This window comes from Stegastes partitus, unplaced genomic scaffold, assembly GCF_000690725.1.
Source record: "Stegastes partitus isolate 25-593 unplaced genomic scaffold, Stegastes_partitus-1.0.2 Scaffold2382, whole genome shotgun sequence".
Taxonomy (NCBI): domain Eukaryota; kingdom Metazoa; phylum Chordata; class Actinopteri; family Pomacentridae; genus Stegastes; species Stegastes partitus.
Genome location: NW_007580113.1, coordinates 1 through 19525, shown reverse-complemented (window position 1 = coordinate 19525; position 19525 = coordinate 1). Strand labels below are relative to the sequence as shown.

Below are 19525 nucleotides of genomic sequence, written 5' to 3'. Positions count from 1 at the left end.
AAAAACATTTGCTCGTTGTTTGTAAATTTGGTTAATTTTATCTGGTAAATTTGTATCATCAAAAATATGTAGATCTTAACCATAATATCTAAATTAGTCAGGTAAATGCGTGTAATTTATTTAAATTAGTCAGTTAAATGTCCATGATTAAATGAAATTAGTCAGGTACATTTGTGCCACACAATATATTATGCAGGGTCTTAATCTTAATATTCAAACTAGTGAAGTATTTACATGAGTTTTTATTTATTTATTTTATATGATATTTTAAAGTATTAGCAGTCATATCTAATCAACGTGGATCAAGTTATAAACTACTGTAATATTTAAAACACACATTTGTGGTTTTATTTCTTTACTGGAAGCACTTTAGCTCTAAGTTTATGGTTATAAATGTGGTGTATGAATGACGGTGGCTTGACATTTACTTATTTAAATATATCACATAAAAAATAGAAATGTTTATTCAGTCATATAATTTTCCTCCTGCGTGGATTTGAGCTCTCATCGTTTTCCTGAGCGGAGTGAGACCTCCTCATATTCAGCCTATCTCTGCTCCCTTCGCTCATCTATCAGCGCCGCTTTCCTGATCAGAGTGAGCCCTCTCCTCCTGGGTCCGCCCTATCTGTGCTCCCTCCGCCCTCCGGTCCGTTAGCAGCCGCTGTTGCTCCGAACGCTCCCGTTAAACGGCGTTGGACACGGAGGAAACAGGAACACGCAGGGCGGTTTGGAGCCACAAATCACGGCTGTATTCGGCAGCAAAACCGCGGAGGAAATTCCTCCGGTGCAGCAGCGGGGATTCCTCATAGCGCAGGCCGGGGCTGGAGCTCGAACGCCGCGGGGAAGGTGCGCTGACAGGCCGGTAGCTGAGGGCTGTTTGTCCGGGCGGAGTAGCGGGCGAGACGGAAAGATGGAGACCCCAGGTAAACTTTTCTTAGTGCGTGGCAGAAAGACAGACAGACAGGCGGACAGACGGACAGCCAGGCAGTCCCGGCTGGGTTAAAATAACCGAGTTTACACTTTATTAACGCTGTAATACTTTTAAACAAACAGCAACACATGATTTAAACTGGAGTCTGAACTGTGGCTTTCACTGGCTTCACCAAAGTCCATTCAAAAAACACGTTATTTTACAGTTAACCCTTACAAACTGTTAAAAAAAAATAAATCAATAATTAAAAATGTTCTAGCTGTTTGCAGAATTATTTCACAGATTATTAAATAAATAAATAAAAAAGCAGCAGGTACTTGTAGAGGCTTTAACTGGCAGATACTTCAGTTACACCAAACTCCATTGAAAAAACACGATATTTTACAGTTATCCCTTACAAACCATAACCGTGTTTTCTAAACTAGCAGCCTGTGCTGACAAAACTTTTCAAAAGATTATTTAAGACCAGTAATAGAAACTTATATTTACAAATAATGTGTTTAGGTTATAACTTGTGGTATTTTGTTACGTATTTTTGGCTAAGCTACTTAAGCTAAGTAGACTAGCACCAAAACCCGTTCAAAAAAGACGAGATTTTACAGCTAACCGCTACAAATAATGTTCTCTTAGCTAGCAGTTTGTACTAACAGAACTATTTAAAAGTTTACTAAAACCAGTAATGGAAAGAAATTAGTCCTTATATTTACTTAAGTGCTGTATTAAAATTTTTATTTGAGGTACTGTCATGTTTTTGTTTTTTGCTAAGCTACTTAAGTGTTAGCTAAGTAGCCTAGCATAGCGAAATGTTCTCATACCTAGCTGTCTGTATTAGCATTAAACAGATTATTGAAATTAGTAAAGAAAAGAAAGTAGCACTTACATTTACTTAAATACTTTTTGAATACTAACTTGAGTTACTTTATGAGTATTTTATGCTACGCTACTCAAGTATGTGCTAAGTAGCCTAGCATGAAAACTTGTTAAGCTAGCAAAAATGAAAATTCTCATTTTTTTTAGATTGTTCATGTACGATTTTATTGCTTATAATGTTCTGTAATGTAAGTTGGGTTTTTATGTTAAAGCTTGGTATGAAATTATAGCAATTCATCTTAAACTGACCATAAGTTTTTATTTAAGCTGAATTTGCAAATCGGCAACAATAAAAAGACATAAAATACCTCCTAACTGTACTTTACACTCTTGTCAAACAGCATATATGTAGTTAATATCTCCTCCCCCTGCTAAACATAATATATGCACAGTAATACATAATAAAACATAATGTAGAATATTTTAATTTAACGATGTAACACTGAAATATGTAATTCTGCTGCATTGGCTTCAGCTACTTTAAGTACATTTTTGTAGAAAATTCTTTTGCACTTATTTCAAATGCAAGATGTTAACTTGTACAGTTAAACTATCTTTACATGTTAGTGTCGCTCATTTTACTGAAGTTTATTTTCCTCTTTTTTTTACGCTTTTGGGAGATTTCCCTGCAGACAAGTCCAACGTTTGTCCTGCTAAAAAAATCTTTGCTGCTTGATACAAAAAACAAAAAAACCAAAACGACTTGCATGATCCACCTTTTCCATGACTAATGGACAAGAGAAGCCTGTCTTATGTAATTTAGTATGATTTAAGGGTTCTTGGCGAGACTCTATTTTTCAAAATAATTAAAGGACGCAGAGTCGGCTGACGTGCCGACTCCACTTGGGAACGGCTAAATGAAGGAGGGACAGGAAGGAAAGGATGCCAACGAACACAGTTATGCACAGAGGGTTTAAAAACATGATCTGGTCCCTTGACAAGCTGCATGTAATCGTACCACCACCACACCCCTGTATTTCTGGAGATGATGGAGACTCCAGACCACTGGAGGAAGCAGAGCTGCTGCTGCTGGGTGAATATCAAGCAGCTATGATAGAAGTGAGAGGCTCGTTTTCTAACTGACTTCTGTGTATGTTGTGTTTTTACAATTTTTGGAAGCTTCTGTCTTTAAAGCTGATGCGTTTCCTGGAGCTTCTGTGTCGATTTAAATCTCAATGAACCCACATCTTATCTAATCGCTGGGTGGAACCTTCTGAAAACATTTGTCAAAGCGAGGCTCTGGACGTGGCTGAAGGTTCAGACCGTCTAACGCCCACTTCTCTGTTTTTTGCAGCGTGATCAACTCGGTTAAGTCGAACAGAGCTCATCTGGAGTAAGTAGCCTTCTAGAAACATGGCTGAGGGGCTGTTTTCAGCCAACAGGCGCATCATCGCCGGCCTGCTGGTCAACCTGCTGTCCTCCATCTGCATCGTCTTCATCAACAAATGGATCTACGTGCACTACGGCTTCCCCAACATGACGCTGACCCTGGTTCACTTCGTGGTCACCTGGCTGGGGCTCTACATCTGCCAGAGGATGAACATTTTCTCCCCAAAAAGCCTCCAGATCCGCAGGATCGTGTGGCTGGCCCTGAGCTTCTGCGGCTTCGTGGCCTTCACCAACCTGTCGCTGCAGAACAACTCGATAGGAACGTACCAGCTGGCCAAAGCCATGACCACGCCGGTCATCATCCTCATCCAGACCACCTACTACAAGAAGACCTTCTCCACCAAGATCAAGCTGACGCTGGTGAGGAAACAAGCGTCCTCCTTACAGGAACTGAACTCAGAGGAACCCAAATCTGCAGAGTCATGACAGAGTTCTGTCGAGTCACCGTTCTTTATCGAGCACATTTAAAACATAAATTAAGCCAAAATATTTTACTATAAAAACTGAGATTAACGTTGCAAATTAATTAAATTAACCTGATTGATTTAAATAAAGCTCAGAAAAAAACACAAAACTTATTTAAATGTGATTTGATCATTTAACTGATTGATTTAAATATTTTACACAAACTTTACCAAGTTACAGATTAAGACCAGACGTAAGACATATAATAGAAATTTATCAGACTGATTTATTTTTATTAACCTAACAAATTGTATATACTATACATATTTACTTAACTGTTTAAAATATATTATAAAATGTTACCTGATTATTTCAAATTTATTAAATACAAATTCTACCTGACTTAGTTATGTTATTGAAATTTACATGACTAATTAAAATATGTAAAATAAAATGTGCCACACTAATTTAGCTATATTATAGTAATTTACCTGACTAATTTAAATATAATAAATGAAAACTGACCTGACTAATTAAAATATAAGAAAAAAAACCCTGACTAATTTATCTATATTATGGTAATTTATCTGACTAATTAAAAGACCTAAAATAAAATGTAACCGACAAATTAAGCAATCTTATAGTAATTTATCTGACTTATTTAAATATATAAAATGAACTTGACCTGGATAATTTTAACGTATATAAAAATAAATAAATAAATAAATAAATCCAGACTAATTTTGAACACATAAAATATTTTTTTCAACTATTTTAAATGCATGAAATAAATTTTTACCTGATCAATTTATGAAAATGTAAAATAAAAATATACCTGATTAACTAAAATATATTTTTAAAATTCACCTAATTTAAATATATAATTTAAAAAATGTACCGGACTCATTTAAATTTATAAAATAATAATTTACCTGAATAATTGTAGCGTATTAAAAGAAATTACCTGACTGTTTTAATTATAAATATTTATATATATATACTCTGAGAAATGACCAGACTTGCATGACTGTAATAAAGACTTTTCCCTGACTAATGTGATGTTGAATAATAGTTCTGGTTGTTTTTTTTCTGTCGTCGTTGTTTTGTCCTTCTGCAGGTTCCCATCACGTTGGGCGTGATACTGAACTCGTACTACGACGTCCGGTTCAACGTGTTGGGGACGGTGTTTGCGACGCTCGGCGTTCTGGTCACGTCGCTTTACCAAGTGGTGAGTCAACCTGCACGCTGACAAGCACCAAGTCAAACCAGCAGGAATAAACCAGTAACTGTGTGTTTCTGTCAGTGGGTCGGAGCCAAACAGCACGAGCTCCAGGTGAACTCCATGCAGCTGCTCTACTATCAGGTACAAACACACCTACAGCAGTGGCTTGATTCAGGACTGATAGTGCAGCAGTCAAAGGTCATTAATGCTCATTATCTGCTGATAGAGTCCATTCAGGCTTTTATCTCCGTGGTCCTGCTGGACAACAACACTCGTTATCCTCGAGTCAGCGCTCTGCTGAAACCTTTATCCATCAAACCCTCACAGTTCGTTTGTTTTATGTATAAATTAAAAAACCTCAAATCCTTTTTTAGATGTTATTCATTAATGTAAGACTCGACCTGATTAGACTCACACGAGTATCAGAACCAGACTTGTTGCTCCGTGGCCTTGAATGAGGACTCGGTGTTCAGCTTTCGACTGGCTCGTCCCTCCTTCACACCACCTGGAGCACGGCTGAGGAGGCGGTTCCAGATAAAGCAGGGCGTGTGTGAAACTGTTCTGTTGAACTTGTGGGTCATTTCAGGTCGGCCTGAACCTTTGTGTAACCACAAGAGCCGCCCCTAAGAACCTCTTTCTGGGCCGTTTTTGTTGGTCAAATCACACCGGGCTCAATGCTGACCGGTTAAATTCATAGCGACCAAAGGGTTTTTTTTTCTGTCCGGTCCTCACATCAACAGTGAAAACATTCACCACACCGGCTAATAACACAAACAATCTGTTGTTCTGTTTCTCATTTATTTACTAAAACAACTGGAGTTTCATCCACTAACTGTTATTTGTTGTTGTTTTGGAGTGAACGCTGCAGAATTAGAAAGTCAAAGTTTGCTTCTGTGTCAAGTTCCTGGACATCTGAATTCAGATTATTACCTAAATTCAGATATCTAGTGTAAAAAAATCAGACGTTTCTCAGCTTCACTGTCTGTTTAGGACTCTTAGGGTTCGACAGGTTTGTTGAAATAAATGAAATTCTGCAACTTTCCCAAACAAACGAGGATCCACCGGCTGTTACACGAGTCAGACGTAGATCATCTCGAGACTTCTCTAATTATTACCACAGTGACAGCAGCTCGTTATGTGACCGTGATGCTCTGCTGCCGTATTAACACGTTAACATCTGTCCCGTCAGGCTCCTCTGTCTTCAGCCTTCCTGCTCGGCATCATTCCTCTGTTCGAGCCGCTGACCGGAGACGGAGGAATATTTGGACCCTGGTCTCTGCCGGCGCTGGTCAGAATCTACGTCACACGTCTACAGAACACACGACACACACACACACACACACAGTGGGATTTAATTTGTGGTTTAACTTGTGGTTATTGTGTTGGGTTTGGGTTCCTGCTTTTAATTGTAAAATCCTTCCTGATAGTTTCAGACGAGTGAGTTACTGAACTGAGCTTTTCTAGTCAACCAGTTTAATGTTTAGTTTTCTAAGGATCAACACGTCACGTATTGAAGAGACGACCAACATGCGGTCGGTCTTTAACTTGTTTGTTATTCTTGTAGCAGGAAGATTGTTTTAGTTGATATCACAGCAGAAAACAGAAAACGTTGGACATGATTTCTGTGTAACGAAGAGACTTCTCTGCTCTGGAGGCCGTAGATGTAACTTCATCTTCATACTTCCTTCTTCTCCAGAAAACATTCAGAAGTGTAATTAAGTTCTTGTAGCACCGACGCTGCAGAACAACCTGAACAACACAAAGTGAGGAACCCGTCAGCTACACAAACATAAGTTCCTCTAACAAACTGGTCGCTGCTTTAACCGACTCCAGACCAAAGACGAAGGATCACGTGATGTTCTTCTGGTGGTTTTTGCTCAGTTTCTTACATTTTCCTCCTTTTATGAGCTCAGGCCTTTGGTCCATAATGAAAGTTCCTCTTGGTTTGATCGACACATGCAGCAGTAAACGACACACACACACGAGGCATTTTGAGTTTGTACAAGATCACTTCCTGCTGTGGCGTCATGGCAACGCTGTCACATGACGTCAAGAACAAATCATCAGCCGCTCGTCTGCTGTATGCACGAGACTCACGTTACAAGTTTGACCTTTAAAACAACCCCCGTGTCCTGTGTTTGCCCTGCAGGTGACGGTGCTGTTCTCAGGTGTGGTGGCGTTCCTGGTCAACCTGTCCATCTACTGGATCATCGGGAACACCTCGGCTGTCACGTATCCTCAAATGCACAAGGAGGCCCAAAGAGGCTCCCGGTGGTCTGAAGGGTGTTTTGGGTTCCTGTTGGGAAGATGAGATATGTTCTTGAAGAGGTTTTAAGGGTTCTTGTGGGTTCTTGTGGGACTTTCTGGTCTCCTTCAGATGGTTTTTAGTTTAATGGTGGAGGACCACGTGGAGACCTTCTCGTCCTATTCACAGGGTTTTAGAACTTCTTAGGAATTCCGTCTTCTTGAGGAGTTGTTTTGGTTTCTCTGTGTAGCTTTTAGGACTTTTTAAGCTCTTTTTATTTATACTGAGCAGGTTGCAGAACTTCTTGAGGAGGTTTCCAATCTCCTTGATGTTTCTTTCTGCTTTTTAAAACTTTCTAGAATCTTTGAAATGGTTTCATTATTTCTAGAGAAGATTGCAGAAGATTTTCTGGAACTTTTTTGATTCCCAAAATGGTTTCAGAACTTCCTGAGAAGATTTTTAGTGTTCTTTTGAGGTTTCAGTGTCGAGCTTTCTAGACTTATTGAAAGTCTTCAGAGCTTTTTCAGAACGTTTCTGGTCTTCTTGAGGTTTTTTTTTTGGTGAAGTCTGGAGCCTTTGTGGAGTTTTCCAGTCTTGCTGAAAGGATTGTAGAACTTCCTGAGAAGAGTTTGAGTGTTCTTTGTCGACCTTTTGTTTCCATCAGAAGATTTAGAGATGTTTGTGGAGAGCTTTCTTGAGTTTTGTAGCTCAGAACGTTTAGTAGAAAGTTTCTGGTCTTGAGATTTTTTGTTTGTTGTTTTGCTGAAGCTTCTTGAGGGTTTGTCTGGAGATCTATGAGCTTCTGTAAGCTAATTAAACATCTGGAGGAGGTTTATAAGAGAGTTAAAGGTGTTCTGGTCTTTTTTGAGGTGGTTTCCTTTCACTGATACCCTTTTAATGATTTATTTTTGTGAGGTCCTCTGATTTAATTACTGTAGATGAGGTTCATGCGTGTCGTTGTTCTCCTGACTCCAGCTCGCAGCTACAACATGTTTGGTCATTTTAAATTCTGCATCACTCTGGTCGGAGGGTACCTGCTCTTCCATGACCCGCTGTCCCTCAACCAGGTGAGTCTCGCTGAGCCCAGCCTCCTTCTGACTTCAGCACCGTTATTATTTTTCTCTCTAAACCTCATCTTCTGCCTCCTGGTGTCTCGTTCAGGCGTTGGGGATCCTCTGCACTCTGGCAGGCATCTTGTCCTACACTCACTTCAAGCTGGTCGAGCAGGAGGAAGGGAAAAGTCGACTGGCTCAGAGACCGTAGGCCGGTTCGCCGTCAGTCAGCTGATGGACTCCCACCGCCGGGCGCAAAGACTCCTTTATATATATTTTTTAAAAGTTTAATATGAGTATTTTTTTAGAAGAGGAAAAAATTTTCATCGTGGTTGCCGTGGCGACACATCGTCTGCTCTCGGCGCCCACGATCCTTCAACAACGCCGACGTTAAAGTCTTAAGGGAAGCCGGCAGCTGGACTCTCAGACCTTTACACAGAAGCAGTGTCGACTTAAAACAAAACAAAAGCCACAACAACGAGACGTTTCATTAGAAAGAGGTAAAAGAATACAACTTACTTCAGCCTTTGCACAGACGGATTTAGGATTCGAGCTTCATCCCAGAACTCCCTGCTGCTGTTTGTGACGCCCTGATGGACGAGCAGCTCCGGGTTTATGTCACAGGGTTAAAGGACAAACCTTCATCTGCTGCTTTGACAACAAACAAATCATAATAACGTCAATACTATAATCATGAGAAGTGTTTCTTCAGTGCATTTCTGCTTTTTGATACTCGTAGATCTGGAAAAACGTCCACAGCAAAAGAAATCGATGGTAAATTTACAGATTGTTTGTGTTCCTGCTGTTAATGAACAAAAATCTCCTCCGATCACGTCCCATCTACAAGCAGTCAGTCAGTGAATGAGAACATTTTGCTTTAAAGTGAAATTAGAGGGATGTTTGTACCAAAAAACTCTCAGCAAGTTGCAGAGAGTTGCTTATCGTTGTCAGTAACTGCTGAGCATCCAGTGGACTGTCAGAGGAAAAGGGAGGCGCTGAAGCTGCCTGTTTACATACCTCAACGCTGATTCAAGGCCAGTTCATGGGTTCTGCATCCCTGTGCGCTGACCGAGGCCGACTTCGAACACGGACAGCAGATAACGACCGGGTTGTTTTCGTGCTACGGTGGAATAACATCTCCCCACGTATCGAACGCAGAAAACCCAGAAAGGCTGCAGCTTTTTACAGGACGTAGCAGCTGGTTGCAGATTAAACCGGAGCGCTGTGACACCGAATCCTGAGTTGTGCCAAGCAGAATGGGCGGATTTAGCCCAGGATATCTGGAGATTTCAGCTGCAACTACTTGAATTACAGCTCCTCCAATGATGATTTATGAAGACGTGGGTGACGGAGAAGCTCTTCAAGCAGCCTTTCCTCTAAACAAGCATCTATTTTGAGCTCCACATTGTTTTTCTGTCACAAATTTTAGGTGAAAACTGCGTCACAGGACACAGAAAGCATGAATCGGCCTTTACAACCACAGTCAAAGTATTACGAAGCTGCTCCAATCAATGATTTCAACCTTCCAGTCCGCCAGTATTTTCCGTTATGAGCATTATGACAAATATCTCCAATAAAAAGCCGATAACTTACACATGGTGTGATGGGTGGACGGTACACGGGGCGGGTTTTTTCTTCATTTTTACGTTTCTTTTCTTTTCAGGATGTTTTTTTTTATTCATTAAAGAGTTATTAGGATGGGAAAAAAAGCTCCAAAGTTCATTTAAAAGTTGTATTTGCATCACTGACCTCCGTCTTTTCACAGTTATTGTGGATTTCTTACTTTGTGGGACGGTTTGTTCGCGTTTTGAGCTTCGTAAAGTTGAACTCAACATGAATGACACGACAGTTTGAACAGCTTTTTGACAAATCGGATTAATCCACAGCTGTTCATCGTCAGTGATCGGGTCGTTTCTTCTCGTTTTGAGCTGAGGGTTTCCGATCTGCTGCATTAGTTTCTTTTTTGTAATTTATTTTTTTCCCTCTTTAATTTGTATGTTTTTAACAGAATCTGGTGGGTTTCCTAGTTGGGGTTTACAGTTGTTGTTTTTTTTTTTTACATTATTTTGTGTGTTTTTGTTTCGGGAGACAACATTTCAGATGCACGTCGTTGTACCTCCAGAATCCATCGTCTTGGTGAAGATGAAGGAGGAGAAGCTCCGTCAGAAATCAGTGAAACGTGGCGATCAACCATCTGTTGTGTATTAATATCCAGAAAATGTACAGCTGGTCGTGTAGCTGCTGAAATAAAAACTCCGATCTTACACACCCAAGTGCTTGTGTTTGTGATTTTGTGCCTGGCTTCGTTAAATGTTCAGTAAATGAATAAAACTTAGTTAATGTTTAATTAAATAATGTATAATTTGCATGTTTACAACAGAAAATGTCCAACAACTTTCAATAGAACAATAATTGTCTTAGTGTAAGTAATACATTTGGAAGCTTTCATGGTATTTTCATCTATTAAAAGTTTTACAAAGACAGGGTTTCATGCTCCCCTCTTGACCTTAAACTTCAACCCTTCCCACTGATGCAGACTCTCCATGTTCAGCATCATCAGCTGTCTTCACTTGGCTTAAACTGGAACCTGCTTGATTATAACCGCGCTGAAAACGCAGCTTCCCCGTGAACAGCTCTCCTGTCTCACTTTTCCATCTAAGTGTCTCATTCACCTTGAGTCAACAAACTACAACGGCACCCCTGCATCTCAACACAGAGCTGCAGTGTTGGAGGAACCGGCTCATGAATGAACGAGTGTTGGGAGAAAATACCTGCAGCCTCCTGGGAGGAAAAGGCTGCTGTAAAACAGAAATAATCAGTTCTGCCTCCTCTGCAGGCCTGCTTTAGTTTTAACTGTCAGATCAGCGTACACTGTAAAAAGGAGAGGACAAAAAAAAACAGTGTTCCTCTCACATCATTTGACCACTGAGATATATGTTGGCTTCATGTGCCTCCTGTTTAATTTACCTGAGTTAAAAGCTGGGTTTGTATATGAAATGTGTCTGCATAATTTGAGGAATAATTTTATTCAGAGTCCACTTTATTGACCAGGTTTGTACATGCAAACAAAGAATGTGACTCCTGTGAATCTTGGCTCTCTGTATAAGAAATAAAAGAAACTAGAACAATAAAATAAGAGTAAGAGCAATAAATAGCAGTATTTACAGTATTTACAATATGAATATGAAGGAATTAGTGAAGCAAAATAATCCAGCACCAGTGATAATTAAAACTGTAGTTGTAGAAAATAGTCTACAATAGTTTATCAGCACATTTAGAGTCACAGAAAAAAGTTTTGTAATATTTTTTTGGTGTTGAACAAGATGACTGTTTCCTTTTAATTCTTCTCAGGAAAACTAAAATACATTGCAGAAGTAATGTTGTTCAGAAAATATACTCTCATATCCAGATAATTGTGCAAAAACGTCCCTATATGAAAGAAAATTAAATTAAATGTAGTTGTATTTTTAGTCAGGCGTAACTTGCGGACCCCACATGACAGGGGTCCTGCAGCGGTTCACACGGAAACCAACGCTAACGACCGATGTTTGTTTTGCTACAGTTAGCAGGTAAACCTTTTTAATTTACTGCAACATTCACACGAAACTGGCTTCTCTGAGCATTGTGTTGTGTTGTCTATGACTGTTTAGTCACACGGTAATGATTTAATGCTCACTAACTGTCGGTTCGTCGCTGTCAAAACGTTTGTTTACATCGCGCGTTCATTCAAGTGGCCTAGCTAACGGCGCTAGCTATGCTAACGCTAATTTTGTTTTTCTGGCGGGTTTGTTGACACGTCGAAACGTCGCAGCGTCTTTTCTACATTTTCAAACGGGCTGTTTTTCTTGAAGGCTGATATTAAGGTAGTTTGTCAGCGGTATCGTTCACAGAAAAGACAGCTGTGGTGTCCGCGCTAAACATGACAGCTAGGCTAGGTGGCTAACGAGCGGCGTCTGCAGCGGAGCGGCTGCTGCTGCTGCGTGGGTGTGTGTCAGACTCATCTCATCTCTCGGCAGAATTTATGATTAGAGACTCAGAAATGGTTGATTTTACTGTAGTTTTTAGCTTCAAGCATGTATGTGACCCAATGCAATTAATTCGTCGAGTCATGTTAATTTTTACGCTTCTTGTCACTGCCCTAAAGCCTGTTTACATGTAATATGTGCCTGTATAATTCCATTAATAGCAAATTTGTATGACATTTGTGCTTCTGAGGTACATTATCAGGCATGGGCCTTTATTATTCGTCCTTTGTGATTAAAAGGACTGTGCTGAGGCAGTTTACTTTAAGTCAAATCACCGTTATTTTTGTAGTACATTTAAAACAACAGCCGTTGAGCCAAAAATAACTGCAAAGTTTGAATGTTAAGGTTAAGATTCTACAATGTATTATATAATATATATAATATAAATTAACCAGATTAGCTTCAGTTTTAATCTTACAAACCTACAATGTCATATAATGTATTAAACTAATTTTAAAAGTTAAGCAAATCACTGGCAGAACCAGGAAAGGAAGAAAAGTTATCCAGGCCAACAGAGAACATAAACCCTGGACAGGTCAGTGGGACCAGACTGGTGGCCTATAAAGTTAGATTCATGTGTGTTAAACCGAAAGACGACTTGTCAGCTCAGCTAACCCGCTCCAGTTTAGGATTTAAGTCGACTGTGATAAGCGACTTCTTTTCACTTATTCTTTTCATGTTCTTTCTGTGTCGTACAGATTTTCAGCTGAGTGATAGTATTGTATCTGCAGACCTGTTGAGCTGTGCATCAGTAATCCTACTGAACAAACTGTACGCGTTGTGTTGCCAGGGAAACCTACATGCATTTAGTTGGTGATGCGGGAAAAAAACTAACAAATACGTTCTTCAGCTTGGTCCTGATTTGCTGTCGAGTCTGATTCAGACTGCTGGTACTGCAGCATTAGGCTATCGGTATTTATCAGAGAATATTAAATCAATTCCACCCTGATTTGGCCAAAAACGTAAGTGATTTCCACGTCTCCGTCATTATGGGACAGTATCAGACCTAAATGTTGAGCATCATGGTTAAAAATGAGAAGTTTACAGTTTCAGAGCTTTAGTACAGCTGTCACATTAGGAATCAACAGCTGGATTGAGACTCAGTGAATGAGAGAATAAATAAATATATCAACTGACACGGTGAACAGTTTTCTACCAGAGTTCCTCTCCTGCTTTTTTGCAGTAACAACACTTTGATAATTTCAGCTTCAGAGAACTGTTTGGTTTCACGCCTGGAGAAATAATCAAACTGCCATGTATATATACATAGTTAGGGGTCAGCTGAGGTCCAACAACAAATTTTTGACCTCGAAACAGTTTCAGAGTTTATTCTTGAGCACCTAAAGCAACTGGACATTTGAAAGTGCTTGAGAAAGAAAACAAACATAGAAAATAGAGCTGCAGATATTTGCCAGTGAGCAGAAAATCAATTGATATCTGGTTTAATATTTGATAAGTCTTCATTTTCCAAGAAATATGTGTAAATAATGGATGGTTTAAGTTTTCCAAATGTGAGAAATTTCTGCTTTTTTGCGTCTCACATTGTAGTACATTGATTTTTGTAAAAATTTGGACTGTGGGTGAGACACAACAAGACATTTGAACACTTCATTGTAGGTTTTATCATCATATTTATGTAGAAATTAATCAGTAGATTAAGGCTCCAGCTGACATTGTCTTATTGAGTGTTCATCTAGTTTCTGAAATAATCTTCAGAGCTACAAAAAGTCAGAAAATAGTTTTGTTTGAAAATCATTTTATAAAAATTCCACAACGAGACTGATGAAGAAATTGTTTTTATTCATACAAGGAGGTGAAAGTTTCTCATAAATGGTTGGAAGAGTCTTTAAGGCAACAAGAAAAACCTTCAGTACGTGTGCTTATGCAGTGTTTCCTTGTTGTCTTTCCTCAGTATGCCTGCTGAACGCAAGCGCTCAGTAAACATGGATGAAAAAGACGTTTTCGCCTTCAGCAGCAAGGAGAAAGAAAAGGAGAGGGAGGCCGAGAGGAGACCAGCGTCTGCTCGAGACAAACCCAAGGACGAGGCCAAGATGAGCGGCAAGAAAGACGGCGGCAAGGAGGAGAAGAGGAAGCGCCTCGAGGAGGAGAAGAAGAAGAAGGAGGAGAAGGAGCGGAGGAAGAAGGAGGAGGAGAAGCAGAAGGCGGAGGAGGAGCAGAAGAAGAAGGAGGAGGAGGAGAAGAGGCAGCAGGAGGAGCAGGAGAGGAAGCTTCAGGAGGAGGAGGCCAAAAGGCAGCGTGAGGAGGAAGCAGCGCTCCTCAAGTGAGTGACGGGAAATGTGCTGCTGCTGCTGTCGTATCTGTGAAACCTCATTTTGTTCCTGATGACATCAGATTGAAGCAGCTTAGAGTCAGACATGATCACATCTGTCACATTCATCCTGATCAATATCTTTAGATTAGAGTCCATGAAAATGCTTCAGCTTCAGATTGTTCCTGCTAATCGTCACGTTTGTTAGTTTTACTGAAGAAGTCGTCCAGTGGTGGTCGTCTCTTTCCATGATGACTTTGCAAACAAGAACTGTTAATGTTTCATTGTGTTAAAAAATAGAAATAAAGAAAGAATAAAATACACAAGTGTATCCAAAACCTGACCAGCCTGGAAAGTAGTAAGAAAAAGAAAAAAAGACTGAGCGTCTACATCAATAAATACTACATTTTTCCTTTTCCCCAATCACTATATAATACACTTGTCATGCAGCCGTGTGTGTAAAACGTGGACATAAATGCAAAAAGCTCAGTTTAAAATAGCGTAAACCCTTTTTGTATTTTTCATAAAAGTGTTTTGAAACAGCTGTGATAAAGTTCACAAGCAAATAATGGCATTTTTAAGTATCCCAGCATATTTTTAAAAAACTAACTATGTGACATTCAAACGCATGTGAAGCCTGAAGATCAAAGTTCAAAGTTGACTTCATGCTCTGTGCAGAACAAGACTCGAGGTTGAGCTTCAGGTTGGTTGCAGTTTCTGAGTGAAGGTTTTCTTTTGCATCTTCAGTTTTTGCAAATCTGCAGTATTTTTTATATTTGGAAAGCGTACTGACATCAGGATATATTCCTTAACAGAAAAACTCCCTGAGACCTTTTTCAGACCCAGAAACTGTAAAAAACAGGAAGGAAGGGAAACAATTTGCATCTTTCTGACAGAAATTAAGCCGTTTCTGAAAATTAACAAAATCTCAGCTAAAAAAGTTTAAACTCTCTATTCTGCTGTTGCCTGCTTTAATGGTTTTATCTTTCTCTTGCCACTTCACTAAACCCTGCAGGGAGAAGGAGGAGGGTCATCAGCTGCACCAGGAGGCCTGGGAGCGCCACCAGTGCCGGAAGGAACTCCGCCACAAGAACCAGAACGCCCAGGAGGGCCGACCCGAGGAGGCCTTCTTCAGCCGCCTGGACTCCAGCCTTAAAAAGAACACGGCCTTCGTCAAGAAGCTGCGAACGCTGACCGAGCAGCAGCGGGACTCGCTGTCCAACGACTTCTCCTCCCTCAACCTCAGCAAGTACATTGGCGAGGCCGTGAGCTCCGTGGTGGAGGCCAAGCTGAAGATCTCCGACGTGGGCTGCGCCGTCCACCTGTGCTCCCTCTTCCACCAGCGCTACGCCGAGTTTGCGCCGCTGCTGCTGCAGGCCTGGAAGAAGCACTTCGAGGCGAGGAAGGAGGACAAGGCGCCCAACGTGAGCAAGCTGCGCACCGACCTGCGCTTCATCGCCGAGCTCACCATCGTCGGCCTCTTCACCGACAAAGAGGGCCTGTCGCTGATTTACGAGCAGCTGAAGAACATCATCGGCACCGACCGCGAGACGCACACCCACGTGTCGGTGGTGATCAGCTTCTGCAAACACTGCGGGGACGACATCGCCGGCCTGGTGCCCCGAAAGGTGAAACTGGCGGCTGAGAAGTTCGGCCTCGGCTTCCCTCCCAGCGAAATAATCAGCACCGAGAAGCAGCAGCCCTTCCAGAACCTCCTGAGGGAGTATTTCACATCCCTCACCAAACACCTGAAGAAGGACCACAGGGAGCTGCAGAACATCGAGAGACAGAACAGGTGAGTTGTTTCCAGGGCCGATACCAATACCAGTGATTGCTAATCTACAAATACATAATATATATTAGCAGCATGTGATAGCAGGAAACCTGTCATTCATAACTAGATTACTTCATTAATAATGATTACTATCCCTGAATATGTACAATAGGAATAGAAATGATGACATCAGGGCATCATGTGACATTTAGACTCTCTCCTCTGTTTACTGATTGATCGAGATTGATTAGTTTTTCTCCTGCACTTTTGTCTTCTCTGTTCTGTTAGTCTTTCACTGTTCTGTCATTTGTGTTGCCCACTCAGGCCCATGTCTTAAAGCTCCTAACTTAGCCGTTAGCGTAGCCTTAGCCGCTGTGTAAGTAGCTGGTGTGCGGATGTTTGTGCTTCTTGTTTCGTTTTTATGTGTTGCGTCCCTGCTAAAAAGACGTGTCTGTAATTTACAACAGACTGATAAAGCGTAAGCGTTAGCATTAGCCTAAAGCTAAGAGGCACAGCAAACCTCCCAGTGATAGCCTTAGCTTAGCACAATCGGCTAAATAAGTTCCAGCTGCAGCGACACTCACAAGTGAATTATTCAGGCATGTGCAGTGTAAGGTTGTGATGTTTATTACAACTTCAGCAACATCTGCTAATTCACTGGAGCTGCTCTGTTGCAAACGCACTCGTCTGTCTCTCTGCGTAAACGATAGCTGTCAGTGTTGATTGGCCGTTACTGGCGACGGCCATTTTTGTCGTTCGCTCTGAAGACGTCTGACCGTTTTCTCCTCTTCAGGCGAATCCTACATTCCAAAGGGGAGCTGAGCGAGGACAGGCACAAGCAGTACGAAGAGTTCGCCACGTCGTACCAGAAGCTGCTGGCCAACACTCAGTCGCTGGCCGATCTGCTGGACGAGAACATGCCGGACCTGCCTCAGGACAAGACGGTGCAGGAGGGTAGGTGGACCCCCGAAATCTGAAGATGCAGCATGTTGGTTTTTATAAATTAAGACAGCAGATGATGGCAAAATTCTGACTTTGATATTTGATGCATGCCTCAATTTATTTACACTGAAAAAACAGAAGCGAATAGAGAGATTTTTTCCAATTAATAAGTTTGATATTTACCTCGGGATTAATGAAATTCTATCGTATATATCTTATCTTTACTTAGCTTAAACAGTTCTTCCTAATCACCTCGTCAAACTCCAGCGGTGAAAAGAGTAAATCACACTCTTCTGACTTATCTTTGAGGGCATGATGTAGTCAAATTATCTGTCATGGATATCGACCTGTTGCACACAAGATGCTTTTGTTTTCTTGGACGTGTCACCTCCCTCGGCTCTTTTACAGACAGACTTTGTGGCGTCCGTGGCCTCGTCCTGACTGTCAGCTGTCAGTGAAATGAAGCCACGTTTTGCTCTGTGCGTCTACTGTGTGGACGAGCTGTGAGCAGTCTGTTAGAGCTCTTGTGTTTTGCAGCTGTGGTTCCTGCTTTGCTACCATTAAAGCTGTTTATTAAAGAAGAATAAATCAACTGGCACACACAATTTTCCTGTAGAAAGTGGAAGCAAACACCGCAAACCCACTCTGCCCAGCTGTGGCACAACGAGGAAACTTATGCTGTCATTTTATAAGTGCCAGTATGATTAAAATAAGGGTTAATGTAGTTTTAACTGCAGGATATTGTGATACCTTTGTAGTATCTGGAAGCTGTGCAACACCAGTGAGTTGACCATCTGTCATACTTTTCTGTTTTCTCAGAACACGGCCCCGGCATCGACATCTTCACCCCCGGCAAGCCCGGCGAGTACGACCTGGAGGGAGGAATCTGGGAGGACGAGGACGCTCGCAACTTCTACGAGAACCTGGTGGACCTGAAGGCCTTCGTCCCCGCCATCCTCTTCAAGGACAACGAGAAGAGCGGCCAGGGCAAAGACAAGGACGATGCCAAAGGTACGTTTGATAAATCCGCTACCAGATGTAAGAAAAACATGTTTTCTGACTCTGCTGCTGTCGGGTCCAGACGGCAGAGAGGCGAAGGACTCGGCCAGCACCACGGAGGAGCTGGAGCTGGAGCTGGAGGCGCTGGACATCGCGGACGAGCCGCTCGAACTGGAGGGAGTCGACGAGGTGGAGAATGAGGAACTGGCCAAAAAACTGCTGGATGAACAAGGTGAGGAAACAACCACTGGGCTTTAATGTGACAATGGAACCACCCTACAAATAATTAACCCGTCGTAAACGCATGCTGTACAGTAACAAAACAAGGACGTAATGAACATAATAGGATAAAATGTATTAAAAAAAACTGAATTATAACAATATAGTGTGACTTTATAGGTAGATAATTACTTCTTGAGGTGCTAAACAAGTGCTTATTCTAGTAATACTTCCAAAATGATAATAAAAACTGAGACATAAAGGATGTTTCCTGAACTCTTTATTGTCCAGTTATGGTTTAATAGTCGTGGTAATAATATGAGAATGTGTTTCTGTAGAACAAGAGGACGAGGAGGCCAACACCGGGTCGCACCTGAAGCTGATCGTGGACGCCTTCATCCAGCAGCTCCCCAACTGCGTCAACAGAGACCTCATAGACAAGGTGACGACGAGCAAACAGGATGAACGATGCTGTGGGATTCCTGTTTCCAGCCCCCTTCTGCTCTTACATTTAATACAAAACGAGAAAAAGTTTGTTAAATTTACGAGCGCTGTGTCGACTCCCGCAGGCCGCCATGGACTTCTGCATGAACATGAACACCAAGTCCAACAGGAGGAAGCTTGTCCGAGCTCTCTTCACCGTCCCCAGACAGAGGTGAGTAAGGCCGAGCAATTTATGGTCTTTTTATCCAATTTGTCAACAACATACAGTAACATGTGGCGTATTTTATACATTCAAACACCACGAAGACGGGACTCATGATTGTACGACTCCTCCTCCTCCTGCAGGTTGGACCTTCTGCCCTTCTACTCCCGCCTGGTGGCGACTCTGCATCCCTGCATGTCGGACGTGGCCGAGGACCTGTGCTCCATGCTGAAGGGAGACTTCAGGTTTCACGTAGGTGCTCTGTTGTGGTGACGTGTTGCTGAGTTTTACTGTGAAATAGATTCATTAAACAAATTAAACAACCAGCAGCTCAGTGGGATATTTGTCAATCAGCTGTGCTCGTGTCCTGTTCTTTTTCCCACTATGACAATGTTCTGAATGATTTTGCGCTTCCAGATTCGGAAGAAGGACCAGATCAACATCGAGACGAAGAACAAAACGGTGAGGTTCATCGGGGAGCTGGCCAAGTTCAAGATGTTCTCGAAAACCGACACGCTTCACTGTCTGAAGGTGGGT

General features: G+C 41.5%; 2 protein-coding genes across 2 annotated transcripts; both read left to right on the top strand.

Annotated features, from left to right (window-relative positions):
- The first annotated feature begins 701 nt into the window (after positions 1-701).
- Positions 702-10387, top strand: slc35e3 (solute carrier family 35 member E3). The gene is made up of 8 exons (XM_008305022.1): positions 702-923; positions 3096-3550; positions 4713-4823; positions 4899-4958; positions 6007-6105; positions 6967-7049; positions 8045-8129; positions 8224-10387. The coding sequence occupies exons 2-8, from the start codon at positions 3155-3157 to the stop codon at positions 8323-8325; spliced, it is 936 nt and encodes a 311-aa protein (XP_008303244.1). The 5' UTR covers positions 702-923; positions 3096-3154; the 3' UTR covers positions 8326-10387.
- A 1252-nt stretch (positions 10388-11639) lies between these two features.
- On the top strand, positions 11640-19519 carry upf2 (UPF2 regulator of nonsense mediated mRNA decay; the record flags this gene model as incomplete). The annotated part of the gene is made up of 10 exons (XM_008305024.1): positions 11640-11683; positions 14052-14420; positions 15424-16203; positions 16976-17136; positions 17944-18135; positions 18206-18355; positions 18681-18784; positions 18912-18997; positions 19132-19240; positions 19406-19519. Coding segments are annotated over exons 2-10 (2064 nt in total), but the record flags the coding sequence as incomplete, so codon positions are not given.
- Between the last annotated feature and the right edge of the window lie 6 nt (positions 19520-19525).

What these genes read in the sequence shown, in the direction of transcription:
- slc35e3 (XM_008305022.1), top strand. Translation starts at nt 3,155, where the DNA reads ATGGCTGAGGGGCTGTTTTCAGCCAACAGGCGCATCATCGCCGGCCTG. An exon ending in TCACGTCGCTTTACCAAGTG is followed by an intron (nt 4,824 to 4,898) that starts GTGAGTCAACCT and finishes TGTTTCTGTCAG; the next exon opens with TGGGTCGGAGCCAAACAGCA. An exon ending in GGGAACACCTCGGCTGTCAC is followed by an intron (nt 7,050 to 8,044) that starts GTATCCTCAAAT and finishes TCCAGCTCGCAG; the next exon opens with CTACAACATGTTTGGTCATT.